The sequence below is a fragment of the Miniopterus natalensis genome, chromosome 8 (assembly GCF_054644295.1).
Source record: "Miniopterus natalensis isolate mMinNat1 chromosome 8, mMinNat1.hap1, whole genome shotgun sequence".
In the NCBI taxonomy this organism is placed as follows: Eukaryota; Metazoa; Chordata; class Mammalia; order Chiroptera; family Miniopteridae; genus Miniopterus; species Miniopterus natalensis.
This window is the reverse complement of record NC_142088.1, coordinates 26,399,951-26,417,921: the sequence shown is the minus strand read 5'-3', so window position 1 is coordinate 26,417,921 and position 17,971 is coordinate 26,399,951. Positions and strand designations below refer to the sequence as shown.

At 39.2% G+C, this 17,971-nt stretch overlaps 1 protein-coding gene across 1 annotated transcript in view; it reads right to left on the bottom strand.

Annotated features, from left to right (window-relative positions):
- The window catches only part of HECW2 (HECT, C2 and WW domain containing E3 ubiquitin protein ligase 2), a 291,378-nt gene that overhangs the window by 40,951 nt on the left and 232,456 nt on the right, over window positions 1-17,971 (bottom strand). The window contains exons 19-20 of the mRNA XM_087819690.1: window positions 12,749-12,832; window positions 8,040-8,149 (exon numbers count right to left, since the gene is read on the bottom strand). Coding sequence (XP_087675816.1) covers window positions 8,040-8,149; window positions 12,749-12,832 — 194 coding nt within the window. The remainder of the gene's footprint in view (window positions 1-8,039; window positions 8,150-12,748; window positions 12,833-17,971) is intronic.

Here is a 17,971-nt window from a genome sequence, read left to right as displayed (position 1 = left end):
ACAAAATCATTTTTAAAGATTTAAAATTAACTTTCAACATTTAAAAATTAGGAGATTTCAAGTAAAAAAAATCAGATTTCCTCTTGAAAATGACTTGGGAGATCTTGCAACAACGCGCTTGCATTTTCCTGGGGCGACAGCGGGCAGCTGCGCCATTAAATGAAGCATGTGCTCTCCACTGCCCCACAGCCATGCAGTGACACTGGCTGCCTGGACCCCCAGTATTTGCAATGGAGATCAATGTTACAGAAAAGGGACAGTAAATGAGGATAAGTAGAGATCAGAATGGAAAAGACCTAAGGGAGCAGGCTTTATTAAAAGCAGGCCTTGTAAACAGGAAATTCTGTATTCTACCCTGGGCCTGACAGCCGGAGTTAAAGAAGCCTTGCATGCATGTTCGGAAGACACTGAGGAGACCCTGATCACACAGAGTATGGGGGGAGCGCTGGGGAGTAAGTGGGGGATGAAAGCAGTCAGAAAGTCAGAGCCAAATCATGAGAGGAATTTAAAACACATAGCTGAGGAGGTTGGGCATGATGCAGTGAGCAGTGGGAATCCTTTACAGGTTCTTGAACAAGCAAATAACATATGAGTGTTATTATTTAAGAAATTTTCAGAGTGCATTGAGTGGATTAAGAGTGTCAAGGAGAAAAGACTGGAGGGTGGAGACCCAGCTAGGAGTAGTTGCAGCAATGCAAGCCCGAGGCATGGAGGAAGACTAGACTGCAGGGTGGTGACTCAGAGGAACATTTGCAATGTGAAATAAGAATTGGTAACAGTGGGTAAGTAGAGAAGAGAACAGGAAGCTCTTGTGGTAATATACAGTTTTTAGAACATTACTACTATCTTTCACTGGTTGTTAAGTGCTGCTATGCCTTAGGGACCATGCTCTTTACATAGAGGATCTTGGGGAATACTCACAAGTGTAAGGAGCAGACATTATTATCATTACCTCTGTAACTATGGAAACAGAAGTCACATGCCAGTGAAGGGTGGGTTTGGGATTTGAGCCAGGTCCATGTGATACTGAAAGCAGTGCGGGAAGTAATGCTGGTGGGACGGGGCATGTGAAGCTTTGCACAAATGGAGCTGGAGATGACAGCTGTGCAGGTGAATATGCTGGAGAGGCACTTGAGATACAGCATTGGAGTTCCAGTGAGAGATCAGGGCCTCCCCTTGGGATTAATCGAGTTGGTGCATCTATAGCACTTTGTGCAGTGCCTTTGCATAAGCAGCCCCATATCTCTCTTAGCTCTTATTGTGATTATCTGCATAGAATGGAATACTAAAGACATGGGGGACTATATTGGGGTTTTATGACTGGATTTTAATAAAATTGGCTATTGATCAATAGTATGCCCAGAGGTCTGTTTGCATAGTTATGAATCTTCTACCCACAGAGCTAAGAGCTAAGTCACAAAGGAAACAAATAAACTTGACGTTAAGATGTCTGGGATACAGAAGAGACTCCTAGGCAGTGGTCCTCAAACCCTGACTGCACATTAGAATCGCTTGGGAAGCTCTTAAAAATCTCCATGTTCAGGCCACACCCAAGACACATTACATCAGAATCTGTGGGGTGGGACCCAGGCATAAGTGTTTTATACAGCTCTCCAGACAACTCCAAGGTGCAGCAAGCTTGCAAACTATCATCCCCCACAGCGAGGTCAAATGTACCAGATGAAACACCCAGGCAGCATCCAGGGACCAACACGGGCAATGCTTGCTGGGTACTCGAAAGAAAGGCATCACCTGCGCATGAAGGAGGGTGATCTCCACACACACGAGGCTGCTCCCCTGGACCTCCGAGGGACAGGGCAGGGCATCCCAAGTCCACTCAGGGGTGCAGAATAAAGCTGTCAGTGCTGTGGTCTGAGAAACTGCAGACTAGTAAACCCAGACAGCTCGGAAAGCAGGCTGCATGAATCGGTTTTCAAGGGCACAATCCTTGACAGGTAAGAGGAGAAAGAAGAACAGAGAACTCAACGAAAATCTTTCAGGCTCAAAAGAAACATGATTCTTTAAGAGTCCATTACTTAAAAAGAAAACAAAACAGCGTATATTATATGACTGCTGTATAATTTGAGATGCTTAAAAGGATGTGGGAAATGCCATGATGCATTCCATCAATATCAATACAGACACTTAATAAAAATTAGCTCTGACTCCATTTACGCTCTAGGTAGACTGACTCAATTATGGAGACTCTGGAGACAGACATTGTTAAATTCTTTTGCTAATAGTTCTATTATGAAAAAATCATTTACCCATTACTTCATGGTTTAAAAATTACAGTAAATTATGCTGTTGGCCCTTGTCAAACTCCTAATGTGAGTCAGGTGCAACTGCCAAGAAATTCCAGGGCAGGAACAATGCTAGTTCCGCTTTGGAAATAAAAAATGATCCTCTTGGAAGACTGAGTGAACAGAATTGTATGGGGACTGTGCCTCCAAGTGAAGCTCTGGGATCTAATACTCCTACAGAGGGAGCAATGTTATGGTCTTTATGGTCTTAAAAAAGGAAGTCGGACACAAAAAGGTCAATGCTACATTTAGAAAGTGATCAAATGCAGGGTGACTTCATAGGATAGTCAACATTATGTTAATTATTTGCAGGGAAAAATTTCAGTAACAGTATTAGCTTTTTTTTTTTTTTCTCCCACCATTACTAGGCAGACCTAAAGTACTGCCATAAAGTGTCACACCATTTCTATTTATAGGTACAAAACTGCATAATCACATACAAACTAAAAAGTTCTACCTGAAAAAGATACTTCAGGTGATGCTAGAAAAATCTTTGCATCAAAATTCTAAGAAGCCTGGGTCTTTTGATTATTCTGGTTGTGCCGCCAGGAACCCAGGCTGCTTTGATGACTAGCTCTCGTTGCACTGGATGGGGAAGGAGCTCAGCCTAGTCCTACAGGGCTCCAGGCCTCTGTACTAGGATGGCTCAGAGCTCATTTCTTTTCTGGTTCACTTTCTTTAAAAAAAGGTCTCTATGACATTTTAAAAAATTTCTCTGTTAGTGAATGAGAACAGACTATCAAGCTTTGCAATAATTTCTGGACGACTCCATCTTCTGGAACATAGCTCAACAATGGAAATTAAGGGGGGAGAACACACCTCCAAAATAGCTGGCACAAAGCACAGCACTGCAGTTTTCACATTTTTGCTTTATTTCCTAAGAGTAACAGGCCCTGGGGTCATTGTTTTGAGCTGGCTCATGTTTTCATTTACATACTATTTGTTTTAAAAAACCACCTAGATAGTCTGACTTCTCAGACCCTAGCAAATTAGAAGCACTTGAGTAAAAGGGGAAAGGGAAGGGCATGCCAGTGACAGGCATCCCCTGAGAGCATTAGGGGTAGGGAACAAGGGAGACCAACAGCAGTAACACACCTCTTTACTGTGAGGGAGACAGTAGTCAGCTTCCCTTCCATTTCTGAAATCGCAGCTTTCCCATTCCACCCACCAGGGAGCACCTTCATCTGCACTATTCGGTTCCCAGATCCCCTCTGTGGGGCTGAGCAAAGAGAAGGGAGAGAACCCTGTTTCTAAAATGAAGTGTAGAGCGACTTCAGGGACTGTGGGAAAGACGGGCGAAGGGAGAGGCAGTAAAAGAGAGAGGAAGGGAGGGGAGAGAGACACAGAGAGGATGTTTGTGAAAAGAACAGGAGATGAGATAAGCAGCAGCTAAGATGCTAAGACTTCAGAAGGAGAGAGGAAAAGAGGATCCTTAAGGGAACACACTGTGTGTTAGGAGAAATAATTCCCTCTCCTATCCCATGACCTCAAGACAACCTTCTGGAAAGAGCCACGTGGCTCTTCAGTGTTCTCTGGTCTGTTTACTTCTGTTGAGTGTGACCTGGGCTGGTGCCAGTTCCCAGATAGTCCAGGTCTGGTCAAGTAACGACAGAGCTGTGCGACGATCCCCGCAAACCATGAAATAGCCTCAGTGCACTCAGAGCTTTGTACATGGAAAATTCACATGAGTGAGCACATCTCCCACACTATTAGTTAAACTGGGTATTTACTGCATTTAAATTCCTAGAAATGTGCAGTTACAAAAGGCCCTTAAATCAACCTCTGGGTCACATATTTGACATAATAAACCATACGGTGTTTGGAAAGATCTTTTCCTTCTGGCGTAGCTAAGGTCGGGACTGGCATTATAACGGTCCTAGAAAAACAAACCTTCACATTCCAAAATTTTGACAAATTTTAGGTGAGCACTCTCACAGCTGCAAAAAAGCAGTGAGTCAAAGTTTCCAAAGCCCCTCTCTCTTCTGCACTTGAAAAGACATGTAAATGTGCTTGGAATGAGGAAAAGTGTGGAAAGTCTACCGCGTTCCTAGGCATTCTGAAAAAAAGAGATCATTAAAATTTATTATTGTCGCGATTTCACATTATTCCCACACCACCAAGAGGGATGAAGTTCTAGTCACAAGAAGGAAGATCAGACAACTTTTAAAACATCTCTTTGAAGTGTTTTCATGAAAACTTTAGAAATGCTAGTAGAAGGAGAGGCTATTTTACTCAGAGAAACAGAAGACTGCTCCACCGGGTAAACGAGGTTCGCTAGAACCGCCCTTACATCATGTGGAATTAGTTAGAGGGACTTCCACTGATATCAGGCAGTGCAACCCAATTCTAAGATCAAATGGAGCCCACTCAAACAGCTTAGGCCAAAAATATGGAGATGATTCTTCCTGAAAATTAAAACCACCACCAGTACTGCTAGCAATTTAGATCTATTTGGGTTCTACGTGTCTTTGGAAAATAACACGAAATGGGCTTCCAGAGTGCGTGTTATGACCACCGTGGGTTACTCATGTACAGTTGTGATGGGAAATGGAAAGAAGCAATGCAGTCAGCATTCAGAATGTTCACACGGGTCTCAGAGGGTGTCTGGCTGGTCTCCACAGCAGGTGCCTCGACGAGGCTCGAAGGGGACCGAATGCGGTGGTCTGCCTTTTCCCAGAGAGCATGGGCACAGACAAGGCCTGCAAAGGAGGCCCTTGATTGGAAGTGGTGACAACCCACGCAGCTTCATTTCTTTAATCATGAAGCATCAGGGAAAGGGGCGACCCATTTAAACTTCATCCTAGGTTCCAGTTAAGACAAAGAGCAGTCAGAATGATTAACTATACTGGCAGCCAGCTCTGTGAATCAGGAAGAAACGGATTCATATATTTCAGGTATTAATGATTCAAATATTGACAAACAATTCTTTTCAGGATCCTGTTTCCAAAAAGACAAAGAAAAAAGAATAAATTAAGATTTACTGGATACTTGTTATGGTGTTTTCCAGCGAGGTGTTCTCCAAAGAACCATGGGAGCTGATTACTATTGTTTCCATTTCACAGGAAAGAAATTCAAGGTCAGGGAGGAAGTAAATTGCCCAAAGTCACACACAGCTGACAAAGACTAAGGCCAGATGTGAATTACATCAATTTTCCCCCTAGATTTTGGCATCAAACTTCCAAGTAACATTTAAACTTACCTGTAGTGTCACATACTTATGTCTTTTCAACCTGTATCACCAAAATAGGTGTGTCCCTACTTTGTTCCCAAGCTGACCTGTGCTTTTGCCCCCAGTGTCCTGCCTGCCCACGGCCTGGGCTGTGTTGACTGCCACTGCTCTTCCCCATGCAAGGGACGGGTGTCTTTCCACCCACATCGTCTGCCCTCTACACACGCACACGCTCAACTTCTCCATCCCAAAACCTCTTCCTTAACTCTTCTTCTCCTAAGTACTGTCCTATTTTTCTTTCCTTTCATACTTGGTGAAAAGAATACTCCTGTCATTCTTTTCATGCTTTGTAAAAGAATATTCTACACTTCTGGCTTCTACTGGACATCCTATTTCATTCTGTAACTAGTCACATTCCAATTTGTGACCTATTGTTTCATGGAAACTGCTCTGGCAAAGGCCACATATAATTTCATGATTTTCAAATTTAATGGCCTCTTCTCAGGTCTCATCCTTCTTGAATCCTTTGAAAATGTGGCCTCGTTGACCATCCCTCTTCCCTGAAACCTGGCTTCCCTGAGAAGACTTCCGTAATTCCCTTCCAGAATCCATTAGCTCTCTCTTCTTCACTTGCTCCTCTATCTCAGCCCATCCTTTAACTACTGGAGTTCCTCATGTTACCAGCCCCTATCTTCTCTTCTCCCCACAGACCTGTCTTCCCTCGTTCCTCGAATCTACACTCTGGGCCTCAGCTGCTACCAGCATACCTGTGTTCCTCGCCACCACCTCTCCTGAGCTCCATGACTATCCTTCCAGTTGCGGCTGGTTATCTCCAAAGATTCTTCAACAAAACGTGTTCAAACCAAACTCATTTCCCCCCTCCCTTCTAGTCTAATCTTTTTCCTTTCTTGGTATATGGTGTTACCATCTACCTAGCAATCTAAGTGGTGAGGACTTCAGAATCCTCCTTACCTGGACTCAAAGTCCTGGTACCTCTACATCCTACATGTCTTTTCAATTAATTCCCTTTTTTCTATCTCCACTAGTCCAGCCCTTTAGCATGTCACCTGTGTTAATACAACAGCCTCCCAGTTTCTCTGATTCTAGTCCCTCATCTTCCCATCGATCCTCTGTATTGCCACCAAACTGATCTTTGTAAAACAGGATATTCTTCTGTTTGTAAATTTTTCATGGCTCCACATGGACTACAATATAAGGCATCAATGACCAACTGGCCCTAGTCTATCTTTCCAACCTGAGCTTGAGAACTTGCCTTCACTGGCATCTATCAATTTGCCCTAAACTATTTTCATGCTTTGGTGGCTTAGCTTATGCTAGTCATTTACCTAGAATGTCCTTCTCCTTTGTTCCACCCGATAAACTCCTATTTGTCATTCGTCATTTTTCAAGGCTCCCCTTCATACCTTCCATCTTCATTTTTCCCTAAACACTCCACCCTTAGTCTTAAAGGAAGAATTGTTCCCACATCTCTGTTCCCACACATCTCTTCAATACAGGACTGACCGCAGAGCTTTACAGGCTCATTTGTTGACTCACTGGCCCCCTATGAATCCTTCAAAGGCAGAGAGTGTCTTATTCATCTTTGTAGCACCAGGGCTTAGTTCAGTGCTTGGATCATTAGGTGGATGCTCAATAAATCTGTGTTAAATGAAGAAATTAATAGGCCTCTTCCTGTTTGTGGTATTCAAGTAGGCTATGGCTTCATTATCACAACAATATGTGAAAACACATGTTATATATCAAAGAACACAGAGCAGCTTTTAGTAATACATATGGAGTTTGGATCTCTATTAAGATAGTTTTAAATTCTGATAGCTGTTAAAGTGTGAACAATATATTGCCTATAATGAGGATAAATACAGCTGATTTACAACATCATGACTACCTTCCTTAAAAAAAAACCTCATTTGCTAAGCTGCATTTCCTATTCATTCATTTATTCATCCACTCATTTGTTCATTTATCCATTCACTCCTTCATCCATCCATTCACTCCTTCATTCACACATACCTCTTTCAAAAAGAATTTGAGCTTAATTTTCCTTTGTTTCACCTATGACATGCCCTATCTGCCCACGGATCTGCAGTTGTCCTATCCAGTGCAGGTAGTGACTACTGCAGGGAAAACCTATCCAAGGCCATTAAACTGACCAACTGTAATTCTGTATTATTTCTTGAAAGTAGAGATTTCTTTTGATTATTCATTGAATCAGTCTCCTAACTAGAACTTTCTAAATCCAAAAAGCTAACACAGTACTTTGTGCCCTCATCTTTTCCATGGTACATTAGGCACCACGTAGTGAAAGGCCAATTCTGTACCCGACTGCTAACCTCTTTCTACTCTGGAATGTCATTATCTTCCCGTCGAAATGAATGCCCATGGAAACAAGCAAGTTTTAAAAGACATAAAGTGCCCCATAATATGTACCTGTGCCAGCACTAAAGATGTACCCAAATTGTTCCTTGGCTGTCCTTCATGAAGAACAGAACATCTGACTTTAGGGTTCACTCCTCAGAGAATTCACTGTGAGCTGCAGGTGGACTCACCTGGCGAGTTCTGGGGAGAGGACACAGGGGAGCCACGTGGGGACTGACAGTAGCTGGGGTGGAGTAAGGCATGTGGAGGCACATAAGACATTATCTCTTCTTCAAATAAACTGGGGAAAAACAAGAAACAAAATGCGTACTTTAGGCAGTGAGGTGGGGAGAAGCCTTGTTTCCACAGCGAGTAAGACAGTCGATCTCTCCTTCTGACCCACTCCAGCCGAGGCCTCATTCACACCCCAAAGGGAGCACTTGTCCCTCCCCCCGCCGGTAATTCTCGGGACAGGCTGCCTGGCTGCTGCAGCGCCTGTGAACCTGGGGTCACCTGTCCCTTCTCCTACCAACTTTGGACAACGTAATTTCTATTTTGCCACTTTAATAGGTAAGTCTGAGTTTACATGTTTTCTGAAATAGAACCTGGGCTTTTAAATTTGGGAGTAAGACTCAAACACAACAGATATTTATTGAGAATCCATAATGGACACACAGAGTACGTTTTACACCTTCATTCCGAGAAACAGACTGCAGAGTCCCGGCCTTCAAAGCTCAGGGTTTAAGTGAAGAGTTAAAAGCAAAATAAAACAAAATATCTCCTAAGTAATTAGCTCCCTCGTTTACTCTGGCTTTATAATATTTCTCAAATGTGAGGACTTGGATGTTGGATTATTCAATCCCAGTGTCTTCTGTTTCTAATAGTCTTCTCACAGATAGTAAGCAGGTATCTGATATCTTGGAATCCCACAGTATCATAAATATTATGATAATGCAAAGCAGTATTGCTTGCACTAAGCTCAAATAGACAAACATTTAAAATAGAACTAAAACATCAATACAATAGTTTTTTAATTAAGATGTGGAACTGAAGAAATAAAAATAAAATAAAAATAAATTTAAAAAATAAAATAAAACTGCCTAGCTGGCAAAAAAAAAAAAAAAAAAGAGGTGGAAGTAGGTTTTCTTTAAACTTCGCCAAATCTAGAAACCTGTTACTTGTTTTCAGGAGATATTCAGAAAAAGTGGCAATAGTTTAATCTTGTAGAGATTTAAGGAAAGGACTCTCAAGGGCTACAGCACTGGCTCTCAACCAAGGCAATTCTGGTCTCCCACACTGTCTGGGGGTGTTTGGTAATGTTGGACATTTTTGGTTGTCATAACTGGGAGCAGGGGCTTTTGGTATCCCGTGGGTAGAGGCCAGGACGCTGACGAACATCTTACAATGCACAGAATTAGTTCCCTGCAACAAAGACATATCCAGCCCAGAGAGTCAATGCTTCTGAGGCTGAGAAGCCATGGGTTATAGCGATGCAATAACAACTTGATAAGTCTCTCGTACTTCATTCACATGCACATGTCTGCAAGACCAACTACTGTAGCAAAAGCATTTTTAGACATGATATTGTAAAAAGCCATCTTTCTACTTTTAAACTACAGAAGTCAGAAGATTTGGAAACAGAAGCAGTAAGTATCACATTTTAATACCAAATTAAGCCCCGAAACAGTCATTTCTCTGTTTCAACAAATCAATAGCCATTAGAATAATTTGAATTTAAAATTAATTGCTAGTGAAAAGTCCCATGTAGCAGTTGCTACCACAAAAACCTAGCTAAATTAATGTAGAGTAGGAATGAGCACCCACTCCTCAGATGTCTATACCTGTGTCCCAGTATTAATAAGTGTTAACATTATTTTTACTTCAGACAAACACACACGCACACTTATAGATCTGTATATATATACACAAAGTGTATATATCTGCATCTGTGCAAGTGTGTATATGAAGTGCCTTTTGCTCTCCTCTCTCATGACTTTAATAGGTGTCCTTCCATCATTTTGTATTTTACAACATATATATAGATAAACAATATATAGTTTTGCCTAATGCACTGCTAAAAACTACAATAGCTATACGTAATAGCATTCTTGAACATTTTGTTCAACAATATAATTCTGATATCTGTCTATGTTGATATATAAGGATATAGCTTATTATTTTTACCTGCTATGCAGTAGGTCATTCTATGAACAAATCAGTTTGTTTATCACTATGTCCTCTGAGAAATATTTACTTCTCCCCCAACTTTGTGCTTTTATCAATAATGGTGCAATGAACATCCTGCATATATCATCTTGTAAATATGTAAAAGAGTTCCTTAGTGTAAATATGGTAATATATCTAAAATTAAAATTGCTCAGTCATCATGCAGATGCCTTTTCAACTATATAAAATATTGTCAAATTGTATTCTGGAGAGGTTCTAGAAATGGCAATCCTACCAAGTCCAGGCAATATGAGAGTTGCTGTTTATCATTTGGTATCAGGCTTTTGATTTTTTTCAAATCTAATGGTATGAAATAGTATCTCATTATTTGACATTGCATTTTATGACTGTTAGCATCTTTCCATAAGTTGACTGGCTGTTCTTGCTTCCATTTCTATGAAATGCCTTTTTATATCCTTTACTCATTTTTCTTTTGGGCTTTCTTCTTTTAAATTGATTTAAAGGCATCCTTTATATACTTATGATATCATTTCTATGTGTTGTGGGTATATTCTTCCAGCTTGTTACCTTTCTTTATGTCTTTATATGTGGTGTCTTTCATTATATAAATTTTAAAATTCAAATGTAGCCACACTTATCAATCATTTCCTATATTAACTCTAAGAGAGGTACATTTCTTTGTATGAGTTAAGTTAAAGAATATATGAAATAGCATAATCAGTAACAAATGCAGCAAGGTTATTTAAAAATTCTTGAGTTTTATAATATCTATACTGGAAAATACCCTTGCACAGATTTATTTTGAATTGAATCATTTCCTAGAGCTGGATCATCTCTACATTGCAGCTTGCTGATAATCAAGTCCATTTGTACCAGGAGTGATTTTCCTTCTTAATAGACAAAATATAAAAACAGGCACAAAGTCTTCCTCTATGTTTGCAACAAATCCATGGCTTGAGTTTACAGTCACTGATTCAAATGACTCAAACTCCAAAGTAAAATAAAAAGTAAAGAACTGAGGATATCCCTAGAAGTTTCAATAATCATTAAATATTTATTAAGCATGAACATGGAATACATTGTGTACAATTATTAAAATAATAAATACATCTGATCATCCAAATGAAGTCTAGAACTGAATATAATTTCTATTGCAATAATTATAGAACTATTATATATAAATGAATTTCTTATGCTTTATCAAAGGCCCATTAACTTCAGAGAACATGCTTATTTCTCCAAATGAGATAAAATGTAGTCTTGTTCTTTATATTTATATATATACTTATATCAGTTTTCAAATATTTAAAAATTCTACCACATAACACATAGAAACTCACGCAAACTGTGGTTTTCACTGAAGTACAAATATTATACGCTATATTGTAACTTAAAATATTTAGGACCATACCATCTAAAGATTATTTAACTAAGGACATGTGAATTATAATCATGATTTCCATTTTGTAATTATTTTTATTTTTACTAATATCGAAAGCAGAACTCTTTAGTTTAAATGGAAAAGCCTTGATTTCTAGAATGAAGTGGAAGAGTCATATCTTAGCCAGAATTTTAACAATTTTAATAGTAACTAAACTTACTATTTTATTACCAACAAAACCATGGTAGAAACATCATACCGCATATTAACTGACCAATAGTCTTCCTGCCCATCTAGCATCGTCTACCCTGTTTTCAGAACTAGCTCAGTATACCAAAGTCAAGGGTCACCCTCTTGACAGATAAGTAACCCCCCCCCCCATAGGTCTTACTCAGAATCAGGCGAAATGAAGTTTTTGGGGAAAGTGAATATATCCCTTTGAATTATGCTCTAAATATCCAGCAAAAGAAAGTAACATTTTGGCTTTAGTTTTTAAAATATGGCAAATATCAGGTAGGTGGTGAGAAATGGTTAGGCTCAAGATCATTATGAATAACATGAATGAGATTGTTAGCACTTTGGGATAAATAAAACATTGCTTGATACGGCTCAGCATGACTTTCCCTTTAATTCTATGGAGGTCACAGTGGTGTGGTGTCCCAACCACAGGGCAGAGCAAGCATTATTTTACTATGGCCTCCTACGTTTGAAGGATAATATTAAAAATAAAAAAGGTTTTTGAAAACGTGCAGTTTTTCCTTGAAATTACTCTAAAATTTAAAACCAAAGCTGATCTAACCATTAACAAAGAAAATACAATTGGTCAGTTTTATGAAGGGCTATCAAGTTGGCAGTGAGTACCCGTGACCAAATTTCAACTTGATCTGATTTCCCAAACCTAAACTCTCAAAACCATAAAGTAAATAAATAGCACTGAATCAGCAAAAGGGGACAAAGCACATTTTGAGCAAAAATCTGAAAGAAAATATAAACATGACCTCTTCTACTCTGAAGGGGTAAGCTGTGTATACCCCTCTCTTCATTCTGTGCATGGAACATTCCATTCACCAGCCTCTACAAACCCTTCCCTTCCCTAATACCACCTCCTTTATCAGCAGGGTAAAAACAAAATCAAACTCTCAGTGATAAAAAATGCCATCTGAAACGAATGCTGGCTGCACCAGCATCCACATCTTCAACATGAGTATTCCACAAGTCTTCAAGAATAAAGGAGGTCTTTTTAGGCTACCAGTACTGTCATATTATTTTCTAAAATGCTCCATAATATCTGATAACAAGACACTTTCTAGTTCAAGACCCAGTGTTACGTACCTCAGCAACATCACAAGGTCTGCATCACTTGAAAGACGCACCAATCCTGGGGTCCCTTCAGTTCGAATAAATTGGATCTTCTCCCTATTCAAGCAAAGAAACAGTTCACAATACATGTAGTAGAATTTTGGGACATAATCCAGTGCTCTAGCCACCAATTTTTAAAATAATGATCACAGCATGTTGGGGGTGCCTATTATGTGCAAGCTACTGTGTGATACCCTAGGAATACACATCCAAGGCAGACATGGTCCTTGCCCTCAAGGACAACCTCATGAGGGTCAACATTCCTCAGTCCTAATGCTGGGAAAAGATTCCTTTATTGCCCCCTACTCTGCTGCCCAAGTCCTACTACAGGTAGTAATATCATCCAACCAATAAAACTCAGTCTCTGCTTTAAGTTGTGGGCTTGAATCTAAGCAGCAATCTATAGATCATTCAGGCTGAGTCCTGTTATTCCAAAAAGTAAGTGCATAGGGATAATCACTTATTTTCCTGAAGAAATGCCTTTAAATGATGTGTGATGAGCACGTTCTTACTTGGAAGCACGTAGCATCTATGCACTAAATACTCAATAGAAGAGCATACCGCTCTTTCAAATAACTGAAACACTTTCAGTTACTACAGCTGGAGAAACAGATTGTGTGCCTACCAGTGTAAATGTATATACACTTATACAAACACATATCAAACACAACAATGTGTGCTATTTCTACCATTATTTTATTACAAATATATGTGATAACACCAGTTTTTATGTTTGATGAGTCATGTTACTATTTTCAATTCTTTATATGAATATAACTTTAATAAAATATTTCCTAGTTGCTTCCCCTGATTTACACCATGATATTTCAAATCATGCCATGTTATTTTTTATGAGATGAGGGGGAAAAAATAAGAACATAAACTATGTGCCTGGCCGGTGTGGCTCAGGGGTTGAGCATCGACCCATGAACCTGGAGGTCACGGTTTGATTCCCACATGCCGGGGTTGAAGGCTTGATCCCCAGTGGGAGGGGAGGGGTGCAGGAGGCAGCTGATTGATAATTCTCCCTCATCATTGATGTTTCTATCTTTCTCTCTCTCCCTTACTCAAAAATCAATAAAAAACAAAAAAGAAAAACAAAAACAAAAAAAGAACTTAAACTATGATACTGAAAGCATTACATGAGATAGAAACATAGGGGCTAACATAAGTAGGCAATCTCACTTTAAGTGCCACTGACAATGTATTAGGATTCCTGTATACTGTAACACAGCAAGTATTTATTGAGATGTAAATATTTATTTAGATTTAGTTATCTACAGAGCATTGTGTTTTCCGGTTTACTATTTTCATAAAATTCCACTGCACTTTATATTTCCAAGTTCCAAATTCTCTTCTTAATTGCCTAGAGCCTTGAAGGCAATGAGGTGGAAGGCAAGGTTTGATTGTTGAGATGAAAAATTCCCTAATGCACAGAAAAGTCACTTGTTTTTCTCTCAACCACATAGCTTGCTAGAAGCGATAAACAGTTCAGTTCTCAGCTTCTTCTGGCTAGATCCATATTACATGATATGTTAACATATGAAGCAACTAATCTTTGGTATTGCCAGTATTTTTTCCGTCCGTCACTGCCAGTAGCCACACACACACACACACACACACACACACACACACGTATATATATGTATGTGTGTGTGTGTATATGTGTGTGTGTGTGTATATAATGACTGGGAGGCATGTATGTAAAGAAAGGCCAGCCTCTCTGCTTAAAGCTATTTCAGTTTGAAGTCTCGAACCAATCAGAACTTGTCCTCCAAGTGTTAAAATCACATGTCTGAAGCACATGATGAAAACCAAGGCCCATTATCGGGTGGATGATTTTTTTGGGTAAGAAATATAAAAGTTGGTTTAAAAAAGCTAACTGAAGGAAAAGTTATCTTGGAAAAAAAATAAACAATAACTTAAACAAAGAAGCACTCTTTAAGGGAAAGCAACAACATACTTCGATCTTGAAGAATCAAAATCTATCTTCAACAAATACACAGTTTATCTCCTTAGTCTATTGTCACAATGAACCAGGCAAACAGATAAAAATCAGAAAGCAAACAGGCTGAGCACTCCCCTCCTTTTCTCTGACGGAGCGACACAGAGCGGTGAGTAATAATGACAAGGATATCACGTTCTGAGCTGAGGCTTGTAAGTTTCCTGTGAAAAGATCCTAGTTCCTGAGTCACAGGATGACAGGGAGAGGAAAAGAAAAGCCAAAGACACCGAAAGAAATATGCCAATTGGGAAATTCTTCATCACTTTCCAGATATTAACTCTTGAGCAGTGAAGATAGCTGGTCTGATTCTTTAGGCAACAACATACCAGAGGCAGGCTGAGGCTAGTTTTCTACCAGGCCAGCTAATTCATCACAATGACAAGGTATGGGTCATATGCTTACAGGAAGACGACACTGGAGCATGTCATCTGATGTACATCATACCACTAACAACTTTCTCATACTAATATTTATTCATCCTTTCAGCAAATATTTTCTGAGTGCCTACTATGTGCAAGGCATGGTTTCACATACTAGGAATCCAATGCATGGTAAGACACAGTCCCTTTCTCAAAGAACTCATGGCACAGTGGAAGAGAGAAAGTCAACGGGCAATCCTAGTATTACATGAAAATATTTAAATAGTTACTTGCACTTAACTGAACTCTGTTTAGGCCTATGCCCATTCCTATTCTACAAACTCCTTCCAAAAGTCTTTTAATGCAGAAACAAAGAAGGCATTAGTCAGAACAGATCAAGGCCGAGACGAGACAGAAGTTAGCAGATATACTCAGAAATGTTGCCAATCTTTTCTGAGAAATGGAAAAAAAAAAGGGGGAACCATCTTTTTGTAATCAGTTATTTGACCAATATTCTATAGACCAGTATTTCTCAAACTCATCCTTGTCTACCAGAAATCTACACACAAAATCGCAAGCTCTGGGAGAATTAAAAAATTTTGTTTTCACTTTGATAATCAAAATTGCTAATAGTGAGGTAAGCATATTTTAGATAATCTAGATAACATTTATGACTGAATATTGCCACATGACTTTGGCTCCCATGCTTGCATTTACAAGACAGTTGGTGCCAAGTGATCAGAGATAAACTTCAAAGCCTCAGTGCCAGGCCCTTGGGTCTCTGGCAGGGCCTTAATGTTACATCTGACAACAACAATCCTTGTCTGTCACTCACGCACAATTCTTTACCAATTAAAAACACAAAACTTTTCTTTTGTAGTATTAATTTGCATAATGACAATGAAGTGAGCTAAGTCATGTATCTCTAAGTTGCCATAGGCTAAAGAGAAAACAAAATAAATGGGCTTGAAAAGTAAATGAAACATTTATACTAAATAAAGCATAAAAGATGTCATGATTCTTTCTAAGAACAAAGGTTTTTACAATAGTTTACAAATAGAAAAGTGGGTGTAGAATCATTACAGGGTACATTTAATGACATATGTTCTCTTCAGCATCGAATTTAGAGGTGCACTATTGAGTGAATGGGATCATCAAAACAGTGAATTGGCAGACACAAACAAGCTATTTGTTAAGAAGGGAAAACGATGACCACGACAATGCCGCAGATGCAAAATCAAAACAATCATGTCAAGCACAACTGAATCGAAAAGCACAAATGTATCTTTCCACTGACAATGGTCTCAACATTGGTGATTCGGCCTTTGAGAAACAAAATCTCTCATTCATTCAAATGTTATTGATTTTTAAAGTTTTTACTTAATGTATATGTCTTTTGGTTTTACAGTTTAAAAAATCGTAAGGGTAAAAAGTTATGCATATTTTATATTTCCACATATTTATGTTCATTGAAATAAAAGTGGCGCAAGTCAACATTGCAGACGTGCAAACTTTCTTTTCCCTTTAGAATGCAGGATAACAAATTTGGCTCCCAACAAATTTCCATGAGCTCACTCAGTGTCTGAAATAAACATAACAAGCTTGAGATATTGTTAAAGATATGATGGCTCTTATTGGGGAACATTTGGCAGTTACATTAATGTATTTATCCAATTTTATTATATAAATTTATAGAGTTAGAAGGACTCTGTGGCAGTCCTCTAATTTCTTACTGCCTTCATCTTAATGAAGAAATTCTATGCACTTGTAGTGGCTTATAATGAGGATTAAGGTTATAGTCAAATAACATTTTACCCTTTGAACCTTTGCATGGATATGCTTCTCTCTCTGTGCCCTTTGGAGTACATTCCAGCACTTCCTCCATCGGACTTTCTCACAGGGCCACTCAGTTACAACTTAAGTTCCTTTTGAAACATGAGTTTCTTGAGGGCAAAGCCCTTCCTTCCGCCTTTACTTCTGTGTCCCCCAAGTATCCACCTGTGCTGTGCACACAGCAGTGCTCAGTAACATACAAACTAGGCACAGGATCAGTTAATGCTATAAGAACAGATTTGGCTCCTAACAAATTTCCCTAAGTCCACTCAGCATTTGGAAGAAACTATCTTGCCATCATTTTTTGTTGTGGCAGAGAAAAAAAGAATCAGAAAGCTGACCTCAGATTATTAACTGAAACAGAACCCACTGAGACAAGTGCAAAGGTAGGTAAAGAAGCAATCTCTTAAAAAGAAAAGTCACAACTGTTATAAGAGGCTAACCTGTCTAGTGACGACCTCAGCAAAAAGTCACTGGCTATTTCTCTCTCTCAGATGCCCATAATATTTAGACTTTTGTAACCACTTCCTCCAGCACATAGATTCACCCCAGAAGATACACCCTAGCAGAAGATCATTTGAGGACAATAAACATAGTCTTAAGACCGGAATTCCCATGAGAAAATACTCTCATCGAAACCAACCAACATTTTGTTGAAGTTAAAGAAGGGCACGTGATCAAAAACAATCAGAAGTAGCAACGCATCTAAACCACAAAGCTCTGGATTGCAGACTGAGCACACACATGGTTCCTGTAGATGCAGTTCAGTAACACCTTCAAAAACACATTTGTTTTTAAAAACTCCCTGAGGACAATTTTAGAGAAATCCTCATGACTTCTCTAATGGTAAATGTCAAGAAAGGAAAATTAGTACTGATTATTTATCCACACTCTTTATTGCAGTCACAGGGTATCGTCTGACTTGAAGTAGAGAGCCGAGCAGTAAAAAGCTCAACTATTCTTTCTACTTCCCATTATTTAGGTTAGATTTGGAAATGT